The following is a 17978-nucleotide window of genomic DNA, read 5'->3' as shown; positions in this document are numbered from 1 at the left end:
TGTCCCCGTCCCAGGCCAGCGCAAGCTGTGGGTGCCCGGGGCCTCGCTGCAGCCAGCATCGTCCCAGGCAGCGTGGGGTGCTTGCGGGGTCCCCGTCCCCGGCGAGGCCTCGAGCTGCCCTGCACAGGGTGTCGGACCAGGGGGCATGTGCCATGCCTGGCTAGCGAGGCAGGGAGCGTGGGACAGTCAGCTGCCCGTCCATCGCATGCAAACTGCCCTCCACCCCAGCGTGCTCGCCCGGCTTTGGCCACCGAGGGTGGGAGGACAGTGGCAGCACCCTCGGCTTTTGAGAAATCCAGGCTTTTCGCTGTGTCCCACCGTTTCTAGCTGGGATGCGAGGTAAATGCAAATCCTTGCTTTTTCCTTTCCCTCTTCAGGGCTGGGACCTGCTGCCGTGTGTCGGGTGCGGAGCCCCTGCTCTCCTACAAAATCTTGTCTCCCCAGGGGACCGCTCCCACCCAGCTTCCGTCACTTTGACCTTAGCCAGTGCCAGGCTGGCCGGGGTGGTTCGCTGCTTGGCACCCACACCCGGTGCTGGGAGTGGTGCCGGGGTTTGTGGCTTATCTCCGGTCTCACCTTCACTGGGAGGCTGAGCGTCGTCCCCCCTGCGCCCCTGCAGCCCTGCCCTCCCAGCACTGCAGGTTTGCAGGGAGCTGCAGAGTTCGTCCCCGCTGCTTGGAGGCAGCCGAAGGAGGCTGAATACAAGGCAGCAAAGCCTTCAGGGACGTGTTTTGTCTGCAGCAAGCAGAGGCTCCTCTCCGAGAGTGAGCCCTATCGCTCCCCAGGGCCATGGGCACCTCAGCAGGGCTGTGGTTTGTTGCCTGCTGCTGAAAGCCAGGCCCTTCTTAAATATGAGAGCAGCAGGTCCTGGGCTGCTCCGTGTCTGGAGGTTAGATCCTGTGGTGCAATTTCAGGCTTAGAAATAACCACCTGGCTTCTAGTTTGGTCCCAAACTTATCTCTGTATTTAGGGAAGAGGCTGGTGGCCTCCTTGGCGATCTTGGGGGAGAGCAGAGACCTCTCCCTGGTGGAGCTTCACCCACATGATGGGCTCCTCGGGGCTGGTGGTGACCGATTTAGCAAGTCACACCGTGTCACCTGGATCCCTGCAGCTGTGTGTGGGCTTAGCTAGCGGCAAATCCCCTCTTAGCCTCCGTGGGTAGGTGATGGTTGGTACAGGGTAAGGTTATTGCTGTGTGTGGGGTGGCACCAAGCCCTCTGCTGTGCCTGGCTGGGGCTGACGCTCAGGATCCCCTTGGTGTGGGTCTGGACACTCCAGATTAAACTGAGGAGCTGATGGATCTTAAAGGGTCGCTACCATTTGCTGTGGCTCGTGGAAAAATATTTGGGGGGCTTGTTCTTGTCTCTGCCCCATCTCCTTCCCCCAGTGCCTCACAAGAGCCGTGGCAGCACCATGAACTCCCAGCCGCTCGGGCACAGGGGTCCAGGCAGTAGCTAAACCATCACCTTGCTCGTACCTAAACCCTCGGGGTTTGATGGGTATCCTCACGCATTTGGGAATCTAAGAGCCTCTTTGTTGCCTTTCTAGAACTCCCAGAGAACTGGACAGATACCCGTGAGACGTTGCTGGAGGGGATGCTCTTCAGCCTCAAGTACATGGGCATGACGCTGGTGGAGCAGCCCAAGGGAGAGGAGCTCTCTGCGGCTGCCGTCAAAAGGATCGTCGCTACCGTGAGTGTCCGTGCGGGAGCAGAGCCCCGTCTCCTGCTGCTCAAACAAGATTGTCGCTGGGGAATTTTGAAAACTGTGGGTCTGGAGGCAGTGCTGTCTGTCTGCAGGCTGGGGGGTGTCAGGATTGCAGGTCCAGCCCTTCCAGGGGTCAGCAGGCGCCTGGCGGTATAGGTAGAAATGCAGACAGTGGTACTGGCAAGCCCTCAGGACCAGCCCCAGCCCACGGATGGGGCAGGCTGCGGAGAGCTGGCGTTATGTGTCTGAGCTCTGGCTCCCCTTGATAAGCTTTGGGTGACCCTGGGTGTGGAAGAAGCCTCTGACCTGGTGAAATCAGCCTTCCCCGGGGTCATCTCTCCTCTCGCAAGGCAGGGACAGCATTCTGAGTGTGGCCAGCATGTGACCAAGAGCTGGCATGCAGTTCTGGGTTTTCCTTCCCAGGATTTGGAGAGTTAAGAGGAGAAGGGAGCAGGACAGCTTGCTCTGAATTCCCAGCCAATACAGCCGCCGTCCCACTGTAACCTCTGATGCAAGAGGGACTGATTTTCAGCCATCCTCTAGCACCGAGCTTCCCTGGAGCCCCTGCTCACCGGGCTCCAAGTAAAATTAATGCTTCTTTAAGCCCTTATAAAACTGAATGAGGCAAAGACCCAGTTGTACAGTTAACTGTCATAAAACTCAATGGGGTGGCGAACTGCGCTGGGTAATGACAGATCCATTCCTGGCATGTGCTGAGCTGGACGGGAGGAGAGCACTCGAATGAAACAGGAGCCACTGGCAGAGCAGACCTTCGCGTCTGCTCCGATCAACCGAGAACAGAGCCTTTAAATAAAAGCCCCAGGGCTGAGGCCAGCCTCGGAGGGGCAGGACTGACCGCCAGCCGCTCTGGATGCGGCTCAAGTGAGGTCCCCAGGGAGCAGGGCTGAGGATCCAGGTCTGCAGTCTGCAACTAGCTAACGTTTGGGGTTTTTTGGAGAGAAGCTGGGCAGTGAGCTGAACGTAATCTCAAGGGTGAAAGCACGAGACTAGTAAATAAGAGAAAGTGGCCCTTAAAAGTCTAGTAACTTTTTAAGCCGGTGTCCTGACCTTGGTGCGGGGGATGCTTTGCCACTGGAGCTGAGTTTGGCAGCACAGCTCAAAGCCGGCTGCTGGGAAGCCCACATCCCGCAAGACTGTCCTCCTCTCTTGTTCATCCTGGTGTTCCCCTCTGCTCCGGAGCTGGCCCTAAAGACAAAACTCCCTGGGGTTTCACCAAGCACTCACACAGCTCGGCCAGAAGCAGCCGCTGTTTCATGCTGACGGCCACGGGGAAATCCCATGGAGGTGCTGGGCTGGAAGTACCTCTGCACGGCATGGGGTGGATGTTGCATGTCCTTGTCTCGTTAAAGCCAGCAAAAATCACTGCTTCAGGGAAGGACGAGTTTTAACGAGTGCCTTATCCTACCTGGTAGCAAATCCAGTCTCTAGTACTAACGAGTGCTATTAATACGCTCACTGGGTAGTGCATATCTGGAGTCTCTGCTCTGCTCATGTGCGAAAGCAAGTGGAAAGAAACTGCAGAAAGTGACTCTGAAAGTCTCGCCCAGAGGGATCGTGTTAAACGACAGCGGAACGAACGAGCTGATCGAGAACATCTCCATATACAGGTGGGTTTGGGGATGCACTTTGGTGGGTGTGTGCCCCAAGGCTCCTCGTCTGCTCTGGTCTCCACCCAGGCTGAGCTGATCACCTTGCTGGCCATCACCTCTTGATGGAAAGCAAAGGTGGGGGAAGGAGGGTGGTTGCTAAATGTAAGGTAAATTTATGTCTGGTGCAGTAAGAGTCCAGCCAGGGGTAAGGAAAGATGTGACGAGCCTGGAGGTGTCTTATGTGTGGACTGCAGATCCACAGCCAAGCGCTCTGTGGTGATGGGTGGCTTTACCGCCTGGTTTTGGCAATAGAAATGTCAAAGCATCCGGGGTGACGGCAAGAGTCGGAGGATGGTCAGAGCATCTCTGAGCGGGCGAGGATGTGAGTGCCAGAGCCGGGGCTGCCCTCCCCTCGCTGGCTGCTCTGCACTTCTGAACACGGAGCCGGGCTGAGACGGCCATTGAGACCCAATACCAGTGTGGGGAGGGCAAGGATGGATTATCCCGTATCTATTCCTTGGGCTTTTGCAAATACTTCTTTCAGAGAGGCTGGAGGCAGGCGCAGGCCTGGCAGAGCAGAGCTTAGCTCAGATGTGTCCCTTTCCATCTCCACCATCCCTTCTCCCTCTACATCCCCCACACTCTGCTTCTGTCCTTCGCCTGCTGCTCTGTCCCCCTTTGCTAAATGTGGGGTGGGGAGCACTGGGTTGGGGCACTCTCTAACCAGACCACTAACCTGCTTGCTTTTCTCCAGTTTAAACTAAGCAGTCGTGTAGAGCCACTGGTGCTGAGCCCCCCGCCCTCCCCAGGAGATGAACCCACTGCTGAAGAGCAGAGCTGGGTGAAGCGGCTGCGCCAAAATCAGGATCACTGCGCTGGTGTAAAAGCAGGCAGAGCTGTGGGGCCTTAAGTTCTCCTAGACGCTTTAACAGCCATCAATAAAGCTGTTCCTCCCGGTCGGTGCTCACGTACGAGCATCCCCTCGATTCATTTGACTGAAGTCAGCACATCCTAACCAGGCTGTTGATGTGGGGACTGATGCTGCTCCCCGGAGACGCTGGTGCTGTGGGATCAGGGGTCACAGTGAAAGCCGGGGTCTGTGTGCGTGCGGGGGTCATCTGCGCTGGTGGCAGTCCCAAGGCTTTCCTCTAACACCTCTACTGTCTTCTCTTCTGCTTTTCTATTCACTGGGGTGATGCTGGCTCTGAGCTCTTGCCCTGGATCACGTGCTGGGGTAGGACGGGGTGGCCATGGCTAAAATGCAGCCACTGTCACCAGACGTGCCACTGTCAGAGGCCTCGGTCATAAAACTGGCTTGCTTCAGAGGCGGTGTGAGTTATCCTTTCCCTGGAAATTTAATGGCCATCGAATATTGAACTGGGGGTTGCGGGAAGTGCCTGTGCAGACGACTTTCTGCGGCTTCGTCACAATTATTAAAAGACTGGGCATGCTGCTTTGGGACCAAACAGGAGGAAGGAGTGAATTTCCGAGGGCCTGTTTAATCCAGAGCTCTGGAAGACAAAATATCGGCCATTGAGCAGAGGCATCCTCACATGCAGCAAGAAACTAACGCAGTGTAAATAAATTTTGAATGTGGCTTTTTAAGTCCCAGCATCTGCTGGTAACTGGGACCTTCCAGTCCCCTCCCTGCAAACTCCCAGGGGCAGCGAGAGCAGAAGCTGAATGGTCATCGTGGGGCTGTGGGAAAACTTTTCCTGAGGTGTAACCCACTTTTTCCTCGGGTTTTCTCTTTCCTTAACACCTTTTTGATCTGCCGTGTGCCCAGGGAAGAGGTTTTGCTCGCTGCTAGCACCTGCACTAAATCTCCGGGACTGCTCCAGCCTGTGCTCGCTGGCTTCAGACGAGACGCTCAGTCCTGCAGCTCCTGGTGCAGATGGACCCGCGGGAGGGTGGCTGATGCTGAGGGACCTGCTGCCCTGCAGAAGGGAGCCGAGCCCTCGGTCACAGCCTGATCTCCCCAAACAGGTCACCCTGTTGCTCTTCCAGAGTCTTGTTCGGCATTTCAGAGTCAGCCCTGCCCTGCCTGGGGGCTGGGAGAGACACAGCCGTCCTGGCGATGCTCCACTGGGGTGGCTGAGCCTCCTCCCCCATGCCCTGTGTGCGCAGGGGTCTGGGAGCATCCCTGTGCATCTGCTACTGCGGGTCTTGGAGCCTGAATTTCAGCCTTTCCAACAGCTTTTCTTGGGCACCCCTGCATCAATTCCGTTCCCTGGTTTGAGCCTCAAGATTAAATCGTAGGCAAAGTCAACAAGTCCTTCTTTCTCCTTGCGAGTTTGTCCTCCAAAGAAAATCTTCTGGAGTCTCTCTTCTGAAGGCAGAGCATTTGTCAGGCGTAGTCCCAGGCTGGCACGCTCCAGAGTTTTTACCTCCTCTAACCTGTCCTTTCCCGCAAGGTGAAGCGTTTTCTCTTCTCTCCTGCCTCTGCGTGTGATGCACATGGTTCACGCCACAGCTGCAGGAGCTGTTCTGGGCTTCTCTTACGCTGAAGCCAGTGGCATCAACTCCTCTGCTTTTGGAAGGAGTTGCATTCAAGCCTGGTAATGCTCCCACGCTCCCTTTGCCTTCCCTGCTTGGCCCCGGAGCTGGAAGCCCTGGGGTAGGAGCTTGCTGGCAGGTCAGAGGAGGGGTTGGTTGATCTCCCTTGCACACAGTGCCCCGGACAAGACATTTCATTCTGTCTTTCAGGATATCCTACTGCACGGCAGACAAGATCCACGATAAAGTGTTTGCCTACATTGCCCAGAACCAGCTCAATGAGAACCTGGAGTGCCATGCCTTCCTCTGTACCAAACGGAAAATGGTCAGTCCAGAGGAAAGAAACGGGGATGTGGCTGTAGGAGGAGGAGGAAGCAGAGAGGGGCTGTGCCGGTGAGATAACAGCTCTGCCCCTAGATAGAGCGAGGGGGCCCTGCCCCAGGGAATGGCCATGGGAGAGCACCCACCCTCCTGCTGCTGTCACCGATGCCCACAGCCGTTAATCCTGGCAGGGCTGCCCAGTGCCCGGCCATCGCTCTCCAGAGGGCCTAACTCCGGGCTGGATTCAGCCCATCATCTTGGCAGGTAAAAGCCTTTCTGCCCCAAATTCTGGGGTGGGAGTGAGAGGACCTGGCCCTGCACCAGCACCTGAAACCCCCCTGCCATGCTGCAGTCCCAGCTGCTGGGGCTCTTCCCTGCTCGGCATCCACTTCCCCGGGCTGCCGGAGCCGGGCTGAGCCCGGCGTGCAGAGAGGCTTTGGCAGCCAGGAGGTCTCTGGGGAGGCTGGTACCCTGGTGCCCAGGGACAGCCTCATTGATGAGAGGCATTTAGCCAGCGGTTCTGGGCTCGCCGCCCTGGCTTCCTTCCATTTCTTGCCATTGAAGCTCCTTGTCCAATTTTTAGCGGCTTCTTTGCAGATGGGGCCATGTCCTTCCCATGGGAGCAGCGCAGGAGACCCTGCTGCATGCTGAGGATGGGGCTCGGAGCAGACACCCGTGTATAGAAAATGGTCTCTGGCTCTCGCTTTAAACCCCTTTGTGCGATTTTTTCCCTGCTGATTCAGTGCATCAGGATGGGCAGGGACCCAGCACAAGGAGCTGGTGAGGGAGAGAAGCAGCTCGCTGGGCACCGGCTGCAAGTGGGGCAAGGAGAGTCCTGGGGTCTCTGCAGTGGAGCCAGAGCTGGGGCTGAGCCCCCTCCCCACTGCAGGAAGGGGCTTTAGGGGAGAGGAAGGGCAGGTCAGATCCCTCTGCCCCCGGAACCCCTTCCCCTGGTGCCTGGTCTGGGGCCCAAGCGGAGAAAAGCATCTCCCAAATCTGCAGGGAAACAAACTTCCCAAGAGCTGTTCCCACCCGGTGCATCCCGGTGTGGTGATTCCTGGGTCCCTGCGAGCATCCCGGAGCGCACCCACCACAGCTCTGTTAATATTCTGTGCTTCTTCCAACTTTTTTTTTTTTTTTAATTATTTTTTTTTTTCCTGGGGAGAGAATAATGGAAGCTACAAGTTGTCTCTCCTTTCTGTGGCGTGCGCTCCCATCCTTGCACGGCGAAGATAAGCCTCGCTCTGCAAATTAAAATTTAAATCTCTCCAGTGCTAAAAGAATTATCTCAGTGGTACATCAGCTCCAAATAAAGTTCTCCAAGGCCTTTTGTGGCAAAACCTAGGAATATTTTTTTTCTTCCTTGTCCTCAAAACACATGAACGTCACACTTGATAGGGTGATGCCCTGCTCCCAGACCAGGGACCGTCCCTGCCCCAGGGCAGGGTCCCTGAATGTACGCACAGCTACCAGTCACGGGCATATAATTAGTCCGTATTTTTAGTTCATGGGTAATTCTCAACAGTAGCTGGGTCTATTAAACTTGATTCAGATGTGACAGCTTAAATTGTAAACAGCTGTGAGGAGTTTCATACTTAATTACCATATTTAAGTTTTTGCCATAAAACGTTTGCACTTCCATCAAAGATGTAAATAGCTCCGACATTCAAATGAGCTCTCCTGCTTTGCGAGGCTTAATTGGCACGGATAGGTTTGCCGGGTCTCCTCCTCCTGCCCGGGAGCGCCTGGCTTTTGGGGGATGCCCGTGCTCCGTTTGCAGTCCCCCCACATCTCCGTCCTCCACGCTACCAGGGGCTGTGGGTTACGGACCTGGGTCTGGGTTTGTTTAGTTTGCAACTTCATAAAACAAGCTCATGCCTCAAGGCTCCTGCAGCGTGCCAGCCTCGCAGAGTGTTACTCGTTATCTCCTTGCACTTAAACTGCTCATGAGCTCTGCCTTCTCCTAATGAAACTGGCATTTATGTCACTATTTATACATCTCCGGCAACTTGGGCTATTTAAGGTGGTGGGGTTTTTTGATGCTGCTCAAGCTCGGCTTGGGGAGGAATGGAGGGACTGAAGGGGAAGGTGTCCCTGCTCCTGCTGCAGCCCTGGCTGTTGCAAAACGAACCCACGCTGTTGGTCTAAGCCACCGAGACCCCAGCTTAGCTCAGCTCGGGGGAGCCAGGGGAGGACCCCGGGCTCTCTCTTGTCCTGCCTCTAAGATTGCTTCCTGTTGGAGTGAGCTGCAAATTCGTGGCGTTTTACCCTGTTGCTCTCAGAGCATCCTTGTGTCCACGGCCATGTGTGATGCCGGGGTGCGATGGGCTGCAGCTCTGCACATCCCTCCCCAGCGCTGGCGTGGCCAACAGCGGCATGGTCCAGGGCTCAGCCTGGGTGCTGATTCCCTTTGAGATGTTGGTTGTTCTGGTGGGTGATGCCCTGTGGCAGGCACAGCCCAGCCCAGCCCTGGAACTGCAAGGATGAGCCCAGGGCCATGCAGCCCTTGCACTTGTTTAGGTCACGCTTAGGTGTGGGGTGCAGGAAGAGCTGCGTGTGCCTCGTGGTCAGGAGCAGCTCTTCTCCCTCCGTCCATCAGCGTGATGGCTGTGACAGCCATGTCCCTGCCTCCTCCGTCTTCCCATTACACCGAAAGACGTGTCTACATCGAGCTGCATGTCCTACATGGAGCAAGTCTCTGCTTCCATCAATATTTGATTATCCCTCCCCAGCCAGGCGGGGAGCACGCAGAGCAGAGGACTGGCTGGATCCAGGTTAACATGAATCTGCAAAGCAAAACCTCCAAATGATTTAAATCTACATGAGGACCTGTCGATTAATGTGCTGCCTCACTGCTGTCTTTCCAGGCGCAAGCGGTCACCCTCACCGTAGCCCAGGCCTTCAAAATCGCATTTGAGTTCTGGCAAGCGGCTAAGGAAGGTGAGGGTTTTTTTCTCCTCTTCCCACTCTTCACGTGAAAGTTCAAGGGATGACTTTGGGCTTTTTTCTGGCTTTCAAGTGCCTTTTCCCCTTGCCCTCCAAATTTCCAGGCTGCTGTTAAGGTTGGTCCAACCTCTGGTGTGATTTAAGGCATCTTCCAGGTTTCTCTTGACAGCCTTGTAAATCCAGACAAATTTTGGCTGCGCTCCTTTCTTGCAGGCGGAGTGTGAAGGATCTGGGCTTGTCTGTGGTACCTCGGAGCCCTGCTGCTGTCAGGATTTTTGCTTTCACCTTCCACAAGATTATAAAACACACCCAGAGCCTGGGCTGCTGTGGGCAGAGGAGACCTGGTGGCCCATCCTAGCTGTCCCCCTGTCCCTGCTCCCTAAAGGCTTGTGGGGAAGTGCTCTGTGGGCAGTGACGGGGTCTCCTTCTTTTGCAGAGAGAGAGAAGCGGGAAAGATCCATCTTGGAAGGCGAAGGGACAAGCAGCCCCAGCTCAGAAGCCCCTGCCCACCCCGATGCATGTAAGTCACCAAAGCAGAGCTTTGCTTCAGGCTCGGGGACGAGGAACAGCCTGAGGTCTGCAGGGTTTTCCCTGAACAGGGCAGGCTCCTGGGAGGGCTTGGAAGACCAGCGAAGAGCAAACACCTTTGTTGTAGTGGAGATGTTGCCCTCGGCAGAGCACTTGGGACGTGGTGGCTGCCTGTCGAGTCCTTCCATCTCCCCCTTAAATATCTCATGCAGCTCCTTGTACACAGCTGCTGCCACCCCAAATCTGTTTACTTCTGCCCCAGGCAAATTGGCCGTAACATCCTTATGAGCTTAGCATGGACCCCCACATCCCAGATTTTATTTCGGGTTTGTCTCAGACCTGAAACACGTGCCATCCCATCGGCTGAAGGAGGTGAACATCCAGGTGCCACTCTGCCTCCAGCTCCCCTAAGGAAGGAGAGGTGTGTGAAAATAAAACAATTAAATAGTAAACCCCCTCATAATTCAGTGGGTTCTCTGCTGCCTCTGAAATGCAAGACGCGTAGCCAGGGAGAAGCGGGACGAAAGGCTAATCTCTCTTCCATGCTGGCCACGGAGATAAGAGGATTTGGCACTGAGGAAAATAGCATTAAACTGGGCTTCCTTCCAGGCTGGCACGTCTTGTTTCTTCATGTGAAGGCCCAGGACTGGAGGAATCTGTCACAAATGGTGGCACATCGGGATAAATGAGGCTCAGGGCTGCCACGGATGTAGGAATGGGCTCTGGCCCCTGCCTGGGGGATGCTCCACAGCTGGGGCACTTCTGCATCGCCCTTACTGCAGGGTGATGGGGAGGATCTGAGGCTTCCCTGAAACAACCCAGCGCACAAACTGCTCTTCACCCAGTGCAGGATTTGCCCTCGGTCCTATAAAATAATGATGCATCTTTGTGAGGTGTTGAATCGATGCCACGGGCTGAGCTGAGGATATCGCCCAGCTGTTCCCACCCTGGGGCTATGAAGGCCTGGGGCTGGGATGTCTCAGCTTTGCCCGGGCCTGATCCTGACTCACCCTGAACATAAGCAGATGCCCAGGAGCTTCCACCGATGGCTGCTGAAGGGATGAGCTGGCCAATCCTCCCCTGCATCCCTGTCGAGGGGGTCTTTGATGCCTGATCTGAGCATCACAAATTATTCAGGCTGAAACCACAGCCCCCAATGGGGTGAATGCAGCTCCTGCATGCTAAAATTTGGGGCCATCCTGGAGAAATTGGATGCAATCCTTTGACTCCCCTCTTGAGGGGAAGCAATTGCTGCAAAAAGGCTTGGTTTCGTGTCATCTCTGTTTTCCCCTCCCCTGTCTCATTCCCTCTCTGCTCCATTCACAGCAGCAGCCACGGGGAACTTACTGGATTTAGAAGATCCTGACAAATCGCCCCTGACCAGCAGCGCAAACTCCCCACACTTGGATAACAGCATGTTTGGGCCCAGCTCCTCTGTAAATAACAACGTGGTGTGGGTAAGTGTGTGCCTGGGGCACCGCAGCGTCTGCTGAGCCGGGGGCAGGGAGCGATGCCGCCTCCGTTTCATGTGCTCCAGGTCTCATCCTGGGGCTTTTTATTGGATAAAACCTCCCGGGAGCTCTGGGGTGGCTGAGCCGTTCAGGCAGGGTTTCAGAGATGCCCGAGCAAGCTGGGTTTCAGTGTCCTACTCGAAATGATCGATCAGTGTTCGAGTACCTACTGCCCTTTTTAGGCTCTGTAAATAAATGAATGAGATTGCAGGGTGCTCTGAGAAACGCCGCTGTCAGATAATTGAATATTACTTATTCTCGAGCAGCGTTTCTCAGTGGTTTGTCACTTAATTGAGAGACCACCTAACTGCTCTGTTCAGGGGAAGAAATCATTACGTTGATGGCTTTTGTTTACTGTTCACTAAATCCGGGTTATATTTATGTTCGTTATTACTCTTATTTTTCCCTTGTTCTTGTTTGTGGATGTATCTGGTTCATGTGGGCACGGATGGCTTCTCTAAAATGTCCTCAGTCATCTGGCTTAATTGTTTCATGGATCACTAATAGAAAAATAACGACTCAGACTGTGCGTCTGGTTGTGCACCCAGAGGGAAGCCGCCTCCATGCCCAAGTGCTGCATCACCAACTGGGCTGGGGCTGATCTTTGAAGCCCCACTTGACCTGGGACCTCGTCCCTGCCACGTGCCCTCGCTGGAAACACGCAGTCTGCTGAATTTTGGGGAATTGGATGATAAAGGCCTTTGCCTGGAGCCTGTTTCTTGAGTCTGCCGGGTCTGAGCCAGAGGCTTTTCAGGTTAAACCTGAAGATCAACTCTAAGTCATATAAAATCCTGGAAGCTTATCAGCAGTCTCCAATCCCTCCCTTCTTGCAGAGTTTTCATATTTTACATATTACATTAAGCCTGTAAGTACATCACAAGATTTTGGGAATACTCAAGTCTGTCCATTGCAAAGCCCTCGCACAGAGCCCATCTTCCTGCATGGGAAACCCTTCTCCCCCAGGCAACTCAAATGCTTTCCCTGGGAAGCCTTACGAGCAGACCAGACATAAAGGATCCCAGAGCTGCTTCCAAGCAGCGCAGGTTCCCCCTGTGCTGGCACAGAGTTAGTTTCTGGGTTCCTGATCCAGAAAAACCCTGAGGGTTGCCTGGAGCATCTTGCCAAGCTCTGTCTGGGCCCCCGCTCTTAGCAGGAACCCGCAACGTGTGGCAGTCTCCTGGCAGGAGCTGGAAGAGCCGAGGGCTGTGGTTAACCCCAGAGGGGGATGTGGTCCAGCTGATGGGCCAGATCCAGCCCATGCAGGCAGTGAGGCAGAATCAGCCTGGTTTGGAAATGGTGGGAAAGGGCCAAGCCCCTGCCCCATCCCGGGGCGGCAAGGGGAGCGTGGCATCCCCGACCTGAGCCCTAGGATCTGCTCTAAGGAAGCCTGGACCACCCAGAGTTGCACCTTTTACCCTGGGGCTTGTGCAGAGGGCGTGATAAAACCTGCCCAGGAGGCAGAGTGCAGAGAGTTGCTTCAGGCACTCGGAAGTCAACACATACCTACTTTTTGTCTGCCGTGCTCAAGTGCAGAGCCGAATCTCTAAATACACTTTTGTGCGTTCTCTTAGCAACTACTTCTCTCTCTTTTTATCTCCTTAACAAAGGAAATGGATGATGGTCTCGACGAGGCATTTTCAAGGTAATTCTAATAACTCCCTTTACAAGTTCACGCCACTGGGGACCAGCCCTGGAGACTTGACTAGTGACTGGCTTTTAATAATGCTTCTAATCTAATCAGCCACCGTGATCTGACCTAGGCAGCTGCCCCATCAGTGCCTCAGCTGTTAATTGAAAGATAGGCTTTGAGGCTGGCTGATAAGCCAAATATTTTGACAACCTTTTAAGGATGGAGAGAGGCTGTATGTGATAGGGAATTTAATTCCCCAAGCAGTTGGCATGTCCGCTTCTGCTTGCCGGGGTAGTTTGAGGCTGCCCATTTCCAGCCCCCATGCTTGCTGTGGCAACGCTGGTCTCAGCTGCTGGCACAGGGAACTTTACCCTTCCTCGCCCCTCTGTGAGGTTTGGACTAAGCCTGGGACCTCTCCCGTCTATCCCCAAACCAGCAACAACTGCTGAGGGCAGCCTCCCTGCTCCACCGGTCCCTCTTGCAGCGTGGTTGCGTCAGGGTGACTCTGATTGCACCAATTTTGAATTCACGCACCTGAGCACATTACGAGTTTGTGGCCACAGCTTCGTGTGGCTTAGTTCACTTTCCAATCCAAATTAAGAGCTTCCCTGCACGCGCACGCCGAGCAATCCAGCAATGTTAAACAAACCCATTTTCTTTCAGGTGAGTTTTTCTGTCTGTCCTCGTGCAGGCCGGCCCCTGCAGGGTGGTGGGGATGCTGTAGTGTTCACGGGTCCCATCCTCCAGATCAGTGCATGAAGCCACCCAGTCAACATTCAGGCAGCGTGAGCTGCAGAGGCCTCAGTTTGGGCAAAGAGCTGCCTTGGGTGCTGACGCTACGGGCAGCAGAGAGCTGCCAGGACTATTCCTCAGGCTGGGAGGTGCTGCAGGAGGGAGTCCAGCAGTAGCCAGGCTGAGCCCAACACCGTCACCTCCCCAAGAGCCGCTCGCCTCTGCCGGGGTTTGCAGCAGCACAAAAACTGCACGCTCAGCCCTAAGGAAACAGACCTTTGTGCCTTGTTTGGCTCTTGGGAATGATTTACAGCTTTCACTTCCACGATAGCCCTGTCCCAAGCCAAGGGGCTGCTTGAATTTATGCCTTGATGTCACTTATTTTCCTCGCCTCTGTTCCTTGCCCTACTTAATTAAGCAGATGTGTTGGTTGCGGTCTTTTGTTTTGCGTTGCTGGATGCCGAGCTGTCACATCACCCTTGGCCTTCTGGTGACTCAATATTTGGACTGCTCATCCACCAAGGCAGATGCTTCTGAAAGCGTTCCTGCCACAGCATCATCACCGGTCATTTTTCTTTTTTATTAAAAAATGCGTGTGCGGCTGGTTTAATCTGAGGCTTATTCGACACCATGCCTCCCCTGGATGAAATACCAAATATTTGAGTTAACCTTTTGGCCCTGGGAAAATGGATGCTGCAGTGTTACATTTTCACAGAGGTATTTAATAATACAACAACAAACTGGGGCTTGTTTTGCGAAACAGCTAGGATGGGCTGAGGTGAAGACGCTTTAAAGCTGGTCCTGTGGGCTATTAAGCGTCATCTGCTGTGTCTTAACCCAAAGAGTTAAACAGTTGGGCCAGGGAGTGCGGCGGGCGGCGAGCTACAGCACACGCTGCGTGTCCAGACACACCACCATGAAAATTGAGTCATTGCACTGAGGCTGCTCCTTTGGTCAGTGGAGCCTTTATGCTGAGATAAGATCCCAGCTAACAACGCACCCGCCAGCAATAGCTCAGGGGAGGAAAACGGCACCGTTCTGCCGGACCATTAATATATGGCATGTCCAGACTGCAAATTCCCTGGATGCCTGTAGGGGAAAAGTTAGGATAAACCAGCAGCAAAGCTGCAACAAACTCGAGAGCGCTGCAAATGCTATGTGCCAGCTCACCCCTTACTGAATTATTTCATTCTGTTGAAGGATTTTGAAATGTGGAACTGCAGCTAGGGTTCGGCATTACGGATGCATCAAGCATCCAGGCTATAAACTGCACAGACTTGTGTTCTGACTTTCTGTTTTTCTCCCCTCTTAGGCTGGCTCAGTCGAGAACAAACCCTCACGTCCTCGACACGGGACTAACAGCTCAAGACATCCAGAGTGCAGAAACGCTCTCACCTGTAGACTGGAACAAAATAGATTCCAACACAGGCGAGAAGGATGATCTGTTCATGTTTTGAGGTCGGATGCATCTAACAGCTGACAAGAGAATAACCACTAAAAGTCTATGGACTGAATCACGCTGTTCGGGTGCTGTACGCAAGGGACTCTTCTGAGGGCTCTTCACCAAGTCAGCTGATGTTACAGCCCAGTTTAGACCAAAGCTTTAGAAATCTAATGCAGATTTTTATACCTTGCTTTTATCTAAACCACAAGATGCTCTGCAACATATTTATTCATAGCCGTTACAGTTTACATATATTATTGGAAGGTGTGTAGAGCATCTACAGTATTAGGTGGCAATATACCATGGAAGAACCTTCAGCCGTGCCTGTTCCTCTCTGACAAAGACTATGCAACATCAAAATCTGTAGATACTTTTCCAGACAAGGGTCTGCAGATGCAAATGCAATTGCAAGCACAACTGTTACTAATCCACTGTTTCTTGAACAACGCATCACCTGCCTAGGCGGAGGGGAGGAGATTTGCAGCAGCTGCTGACAGTGTTAAAATCAAAGAGGTAGCAGAGATCTTGCTTTTGTTGTGAATGTCTGTGATACTCTCACAGTTGTCAATCACCCCTATGTGTTCTGGCTGGTTTTTCGCCAGCTTCGTATGGGAATTGACACTTTTTTTTATCCAAAGACTCTATGAAGTTTTGCACTTTAAAACTTGAACAGAAAGCAAAGGTCCGAATTGTCAAGGTAAGCAGTGCCTGTAACTTCTCTTCAGAAGCTATTTACCCAAAAAAAACCCCCAACCCAGTAATGCTGCAGGTCTGTTTCAAAACCGAATGCTCACGTGCACTGTTCCTGATGCAACTCAAATCCAAGGCTCCGTTGCACTGGTGGCTTTAAAAGCAAAACCACCAGGGAGTAACAATTTGTTTTGCTAAAGCATGTTGGAATTTGCAGGTTGGGGGTGCCCAGCAGCAGGATAGATCTGTGTCCTTAGCTCTGCTAAGTGGATTGGGCTGCACACGCCTTTTTGCCGTCTCAAAGCCATTTGGTTGTTGCTCACTCAATAGACTCAAATGGAATTGGATTAGGCAAGACCAATACCTGGCTGTTCAGTTAGGAAGTGGTGCCCCTTCCAGCGGTACTCCAATCCTCTTCCCCCCCAACAGCCACATCTCCCGTGGGGCTTGGGAAGCTGTCTTCATCTGCTCCTGCAACTGAAAATAAGTAATGGAGGTATAAAGCTTATGCTAATTAAAAGATTAAGTTTAATGATCCTAAATAGTCGCACTGACAGTTTGCAGTGTTTGTGGCCTTATGTGAAGTATACTAATCTGTTTTATAGATTTGTAACTTGGTTTCGAAACACTAATTCATTCCCCAGATAGCTCTTTATAACTCTCTTAAAACTGCTTGCAGAAAAAAAAAAAAAAGAAAAACCTCTTTGTCAGCTGTAAGAATTTATTAGGAAACAGCTGAGTGACTCTAACTTAGATTTGATTTTTTTTTCCCCTAAGTGGTGTTGTGATAAGGTATTGAGGACTTGTGAAGCTGACTCATCATGTCTCTTAATAAAATGTGTGCTCTGTTTATCTTGCAAAATTGTGTTTAAAGCAATTTTACATCTTGAAACTACCGTGCCTATGACTTATTTGGTCTTATGCATGGCATCAGTCTCACGATTGAAGGAATTATTCAAAGTTTGTCCGTGCTACAGAGGCGCACGGCAGAGACGTGAACCTATTGCGTAAGCAACACCAAAAGTGTGCAGAAATGGTTGTAGCAACCACCTCGTCCCGACCCCTGGGAGCGGTGATCTTCCTAGGAAAGAGCTTGGGCTGCAGGAATGGACCATGAGGATTTCTCTGTCCATTGATCTTTCTCCTTTTTTAGAGACTCTAGGAGCATATACTGAAATGCACAGTACTATATATGTATGTATATAGTTTTTTAAGAAATCCTTCTGCTGTAAAGAGTATCTGTACTGAGGAAAATAAAAGTTCTACCATTTTTTGGAGTGTCTGTGCTGGGTGACTATTTTTACCATGGTCCTTTTATTGTGTAGAAGCCTTTGTATTTCTAACTGCGAGTTCTCTGTCTTCCTTGATGCGTAGCAGTAAGCGATTGGAAACATCCACGGGAGGTTTGTGTCTATTGGAAGCCTCTTTCCAGGGCCATCCAGGTGGGAAAACGGCTGCAGTGAGGCACCAGTCCGTGGTGCTGCCTCCAAGCAGCGCTTACGGGGCTGGATGAGGCCACGTGGGATGCACAGAGGGATCTGCCATGGCCCCATCCCTGCTGCACCAGGCAGGAGGTGACCGTCGCTGCCTGCTTGGTAAATCCAGCCCTGCCTGAGCCCCTGCGTCGTTGGATCAGCCTCCAGGTAAGGGTGTGACAGAGGATGAGAGGGAAGTTGGTGCTTCGGTCTCATTTGCAGGCAAAGGCGTTGCTGGTAACATCAAAAAAACCAAAATCTTTTAATTGATAGTTTCTGAGTTGCTGTGCAAAGTACTTCTCCCTTGGGGGGAGTTTAATTTGTACAGCTGCCTTTTAAATAAAAACAGCCCAGAGAGCCTGGCATTGCCCTGTGTACTCAGCCTCCCCTTGCAATTCCTGCCTTCGCTGGCTGCGAGCTTGGAGCAACTGGGCTGTGGTAACCATGGGGAGAAATTCCTATGGGGACGCTGATGAAGGGATTTAACCTGTGAGTAGCATAACGCTCCCTTTGGGATATCAGAGCTGGGCAGGGGGTAGAGCAAAGGGACTTTGCAGAGGGGCATCTCTTCCTGCAGTGTTAGACTGTCAACAAAACAAATTCAATAAAAGTTCACTTTTTTCTGTTTAAATTGCCTGTTCCAGTATGAGGAGATGCCCCAGATTATGAGTACCTGTGTCCCGGCAGTCTGCGCCTTCATGCATGCTGAGGAACAAATTGATCTTTCAGTTTTGATGTGACCTTTTTTTAAGTGCTGGTTAAGAAACTTTCAGCATCCATTTCCTTCGCCCCTGATGGCTGCGTGCTCGGGATGGAGGGAGGGAGGGAGGAAGGGGCTCAGTGTGGTGAGAGGTGGCTCTGCCCCGAAAAGGGAGGTGCCGTGAGGCGC

General features: G+C 52.9%; 1 protein-coding gene across 1 annotated transcript; it reads left to right on the top strand.

Moving 5' to 3' along the window:
- Window positions 1–1467: 1467 nt before the first annotated feature.
- Window positions 1468–17965, top strand: LDLRAP1 (low density lipoprotein receptor adaptor protein 1). Its single transcript, XM_035903982.1, has 8 exons — window positions 1468–1691; window positions 3222–3334; window positions 6023–6137; window positions 9001–9073; window positions 9516–9599; window positions 10934–11064; window positions 12726–12760; window positions 14793–17965. The coding sequence occupies exons 1-8, from the start codon at window positions 1596–1598 to the stop codon at window positions 14935–14937; spliced, it is 792 nt and encodes a 263-aa protein (XP_035759875.1). The 5' UTR covers window positions 1468–1595; the 3' UTR covers window positions 14938–17965.
- The last annotated feature ends 13 nt before the right edge of the window (window positions 17966–17978 follow it).

Source organism: Egretta garzetta, unplaced genomic scaffold (assembly GCF_000687185.1).
Source record: "Egretta garzetta isolate BGI_Z169 unplaced genomic scaffold, ASM68718v1 scaffold101, whole genome shotgun sequence".
Taxonomy (NCBI): domain Eukaryota; kingdom Metazoa; phylum Chordata; class Aves; order Pelecaniformes; family Ardeidae; genus Egretta; species Egretta garzetta.
The sequence above is the reverse complement of the archived record's forward strand: the minus strand, read 5'-3'. Positions and strand labels throughout refer to the sequence as shown.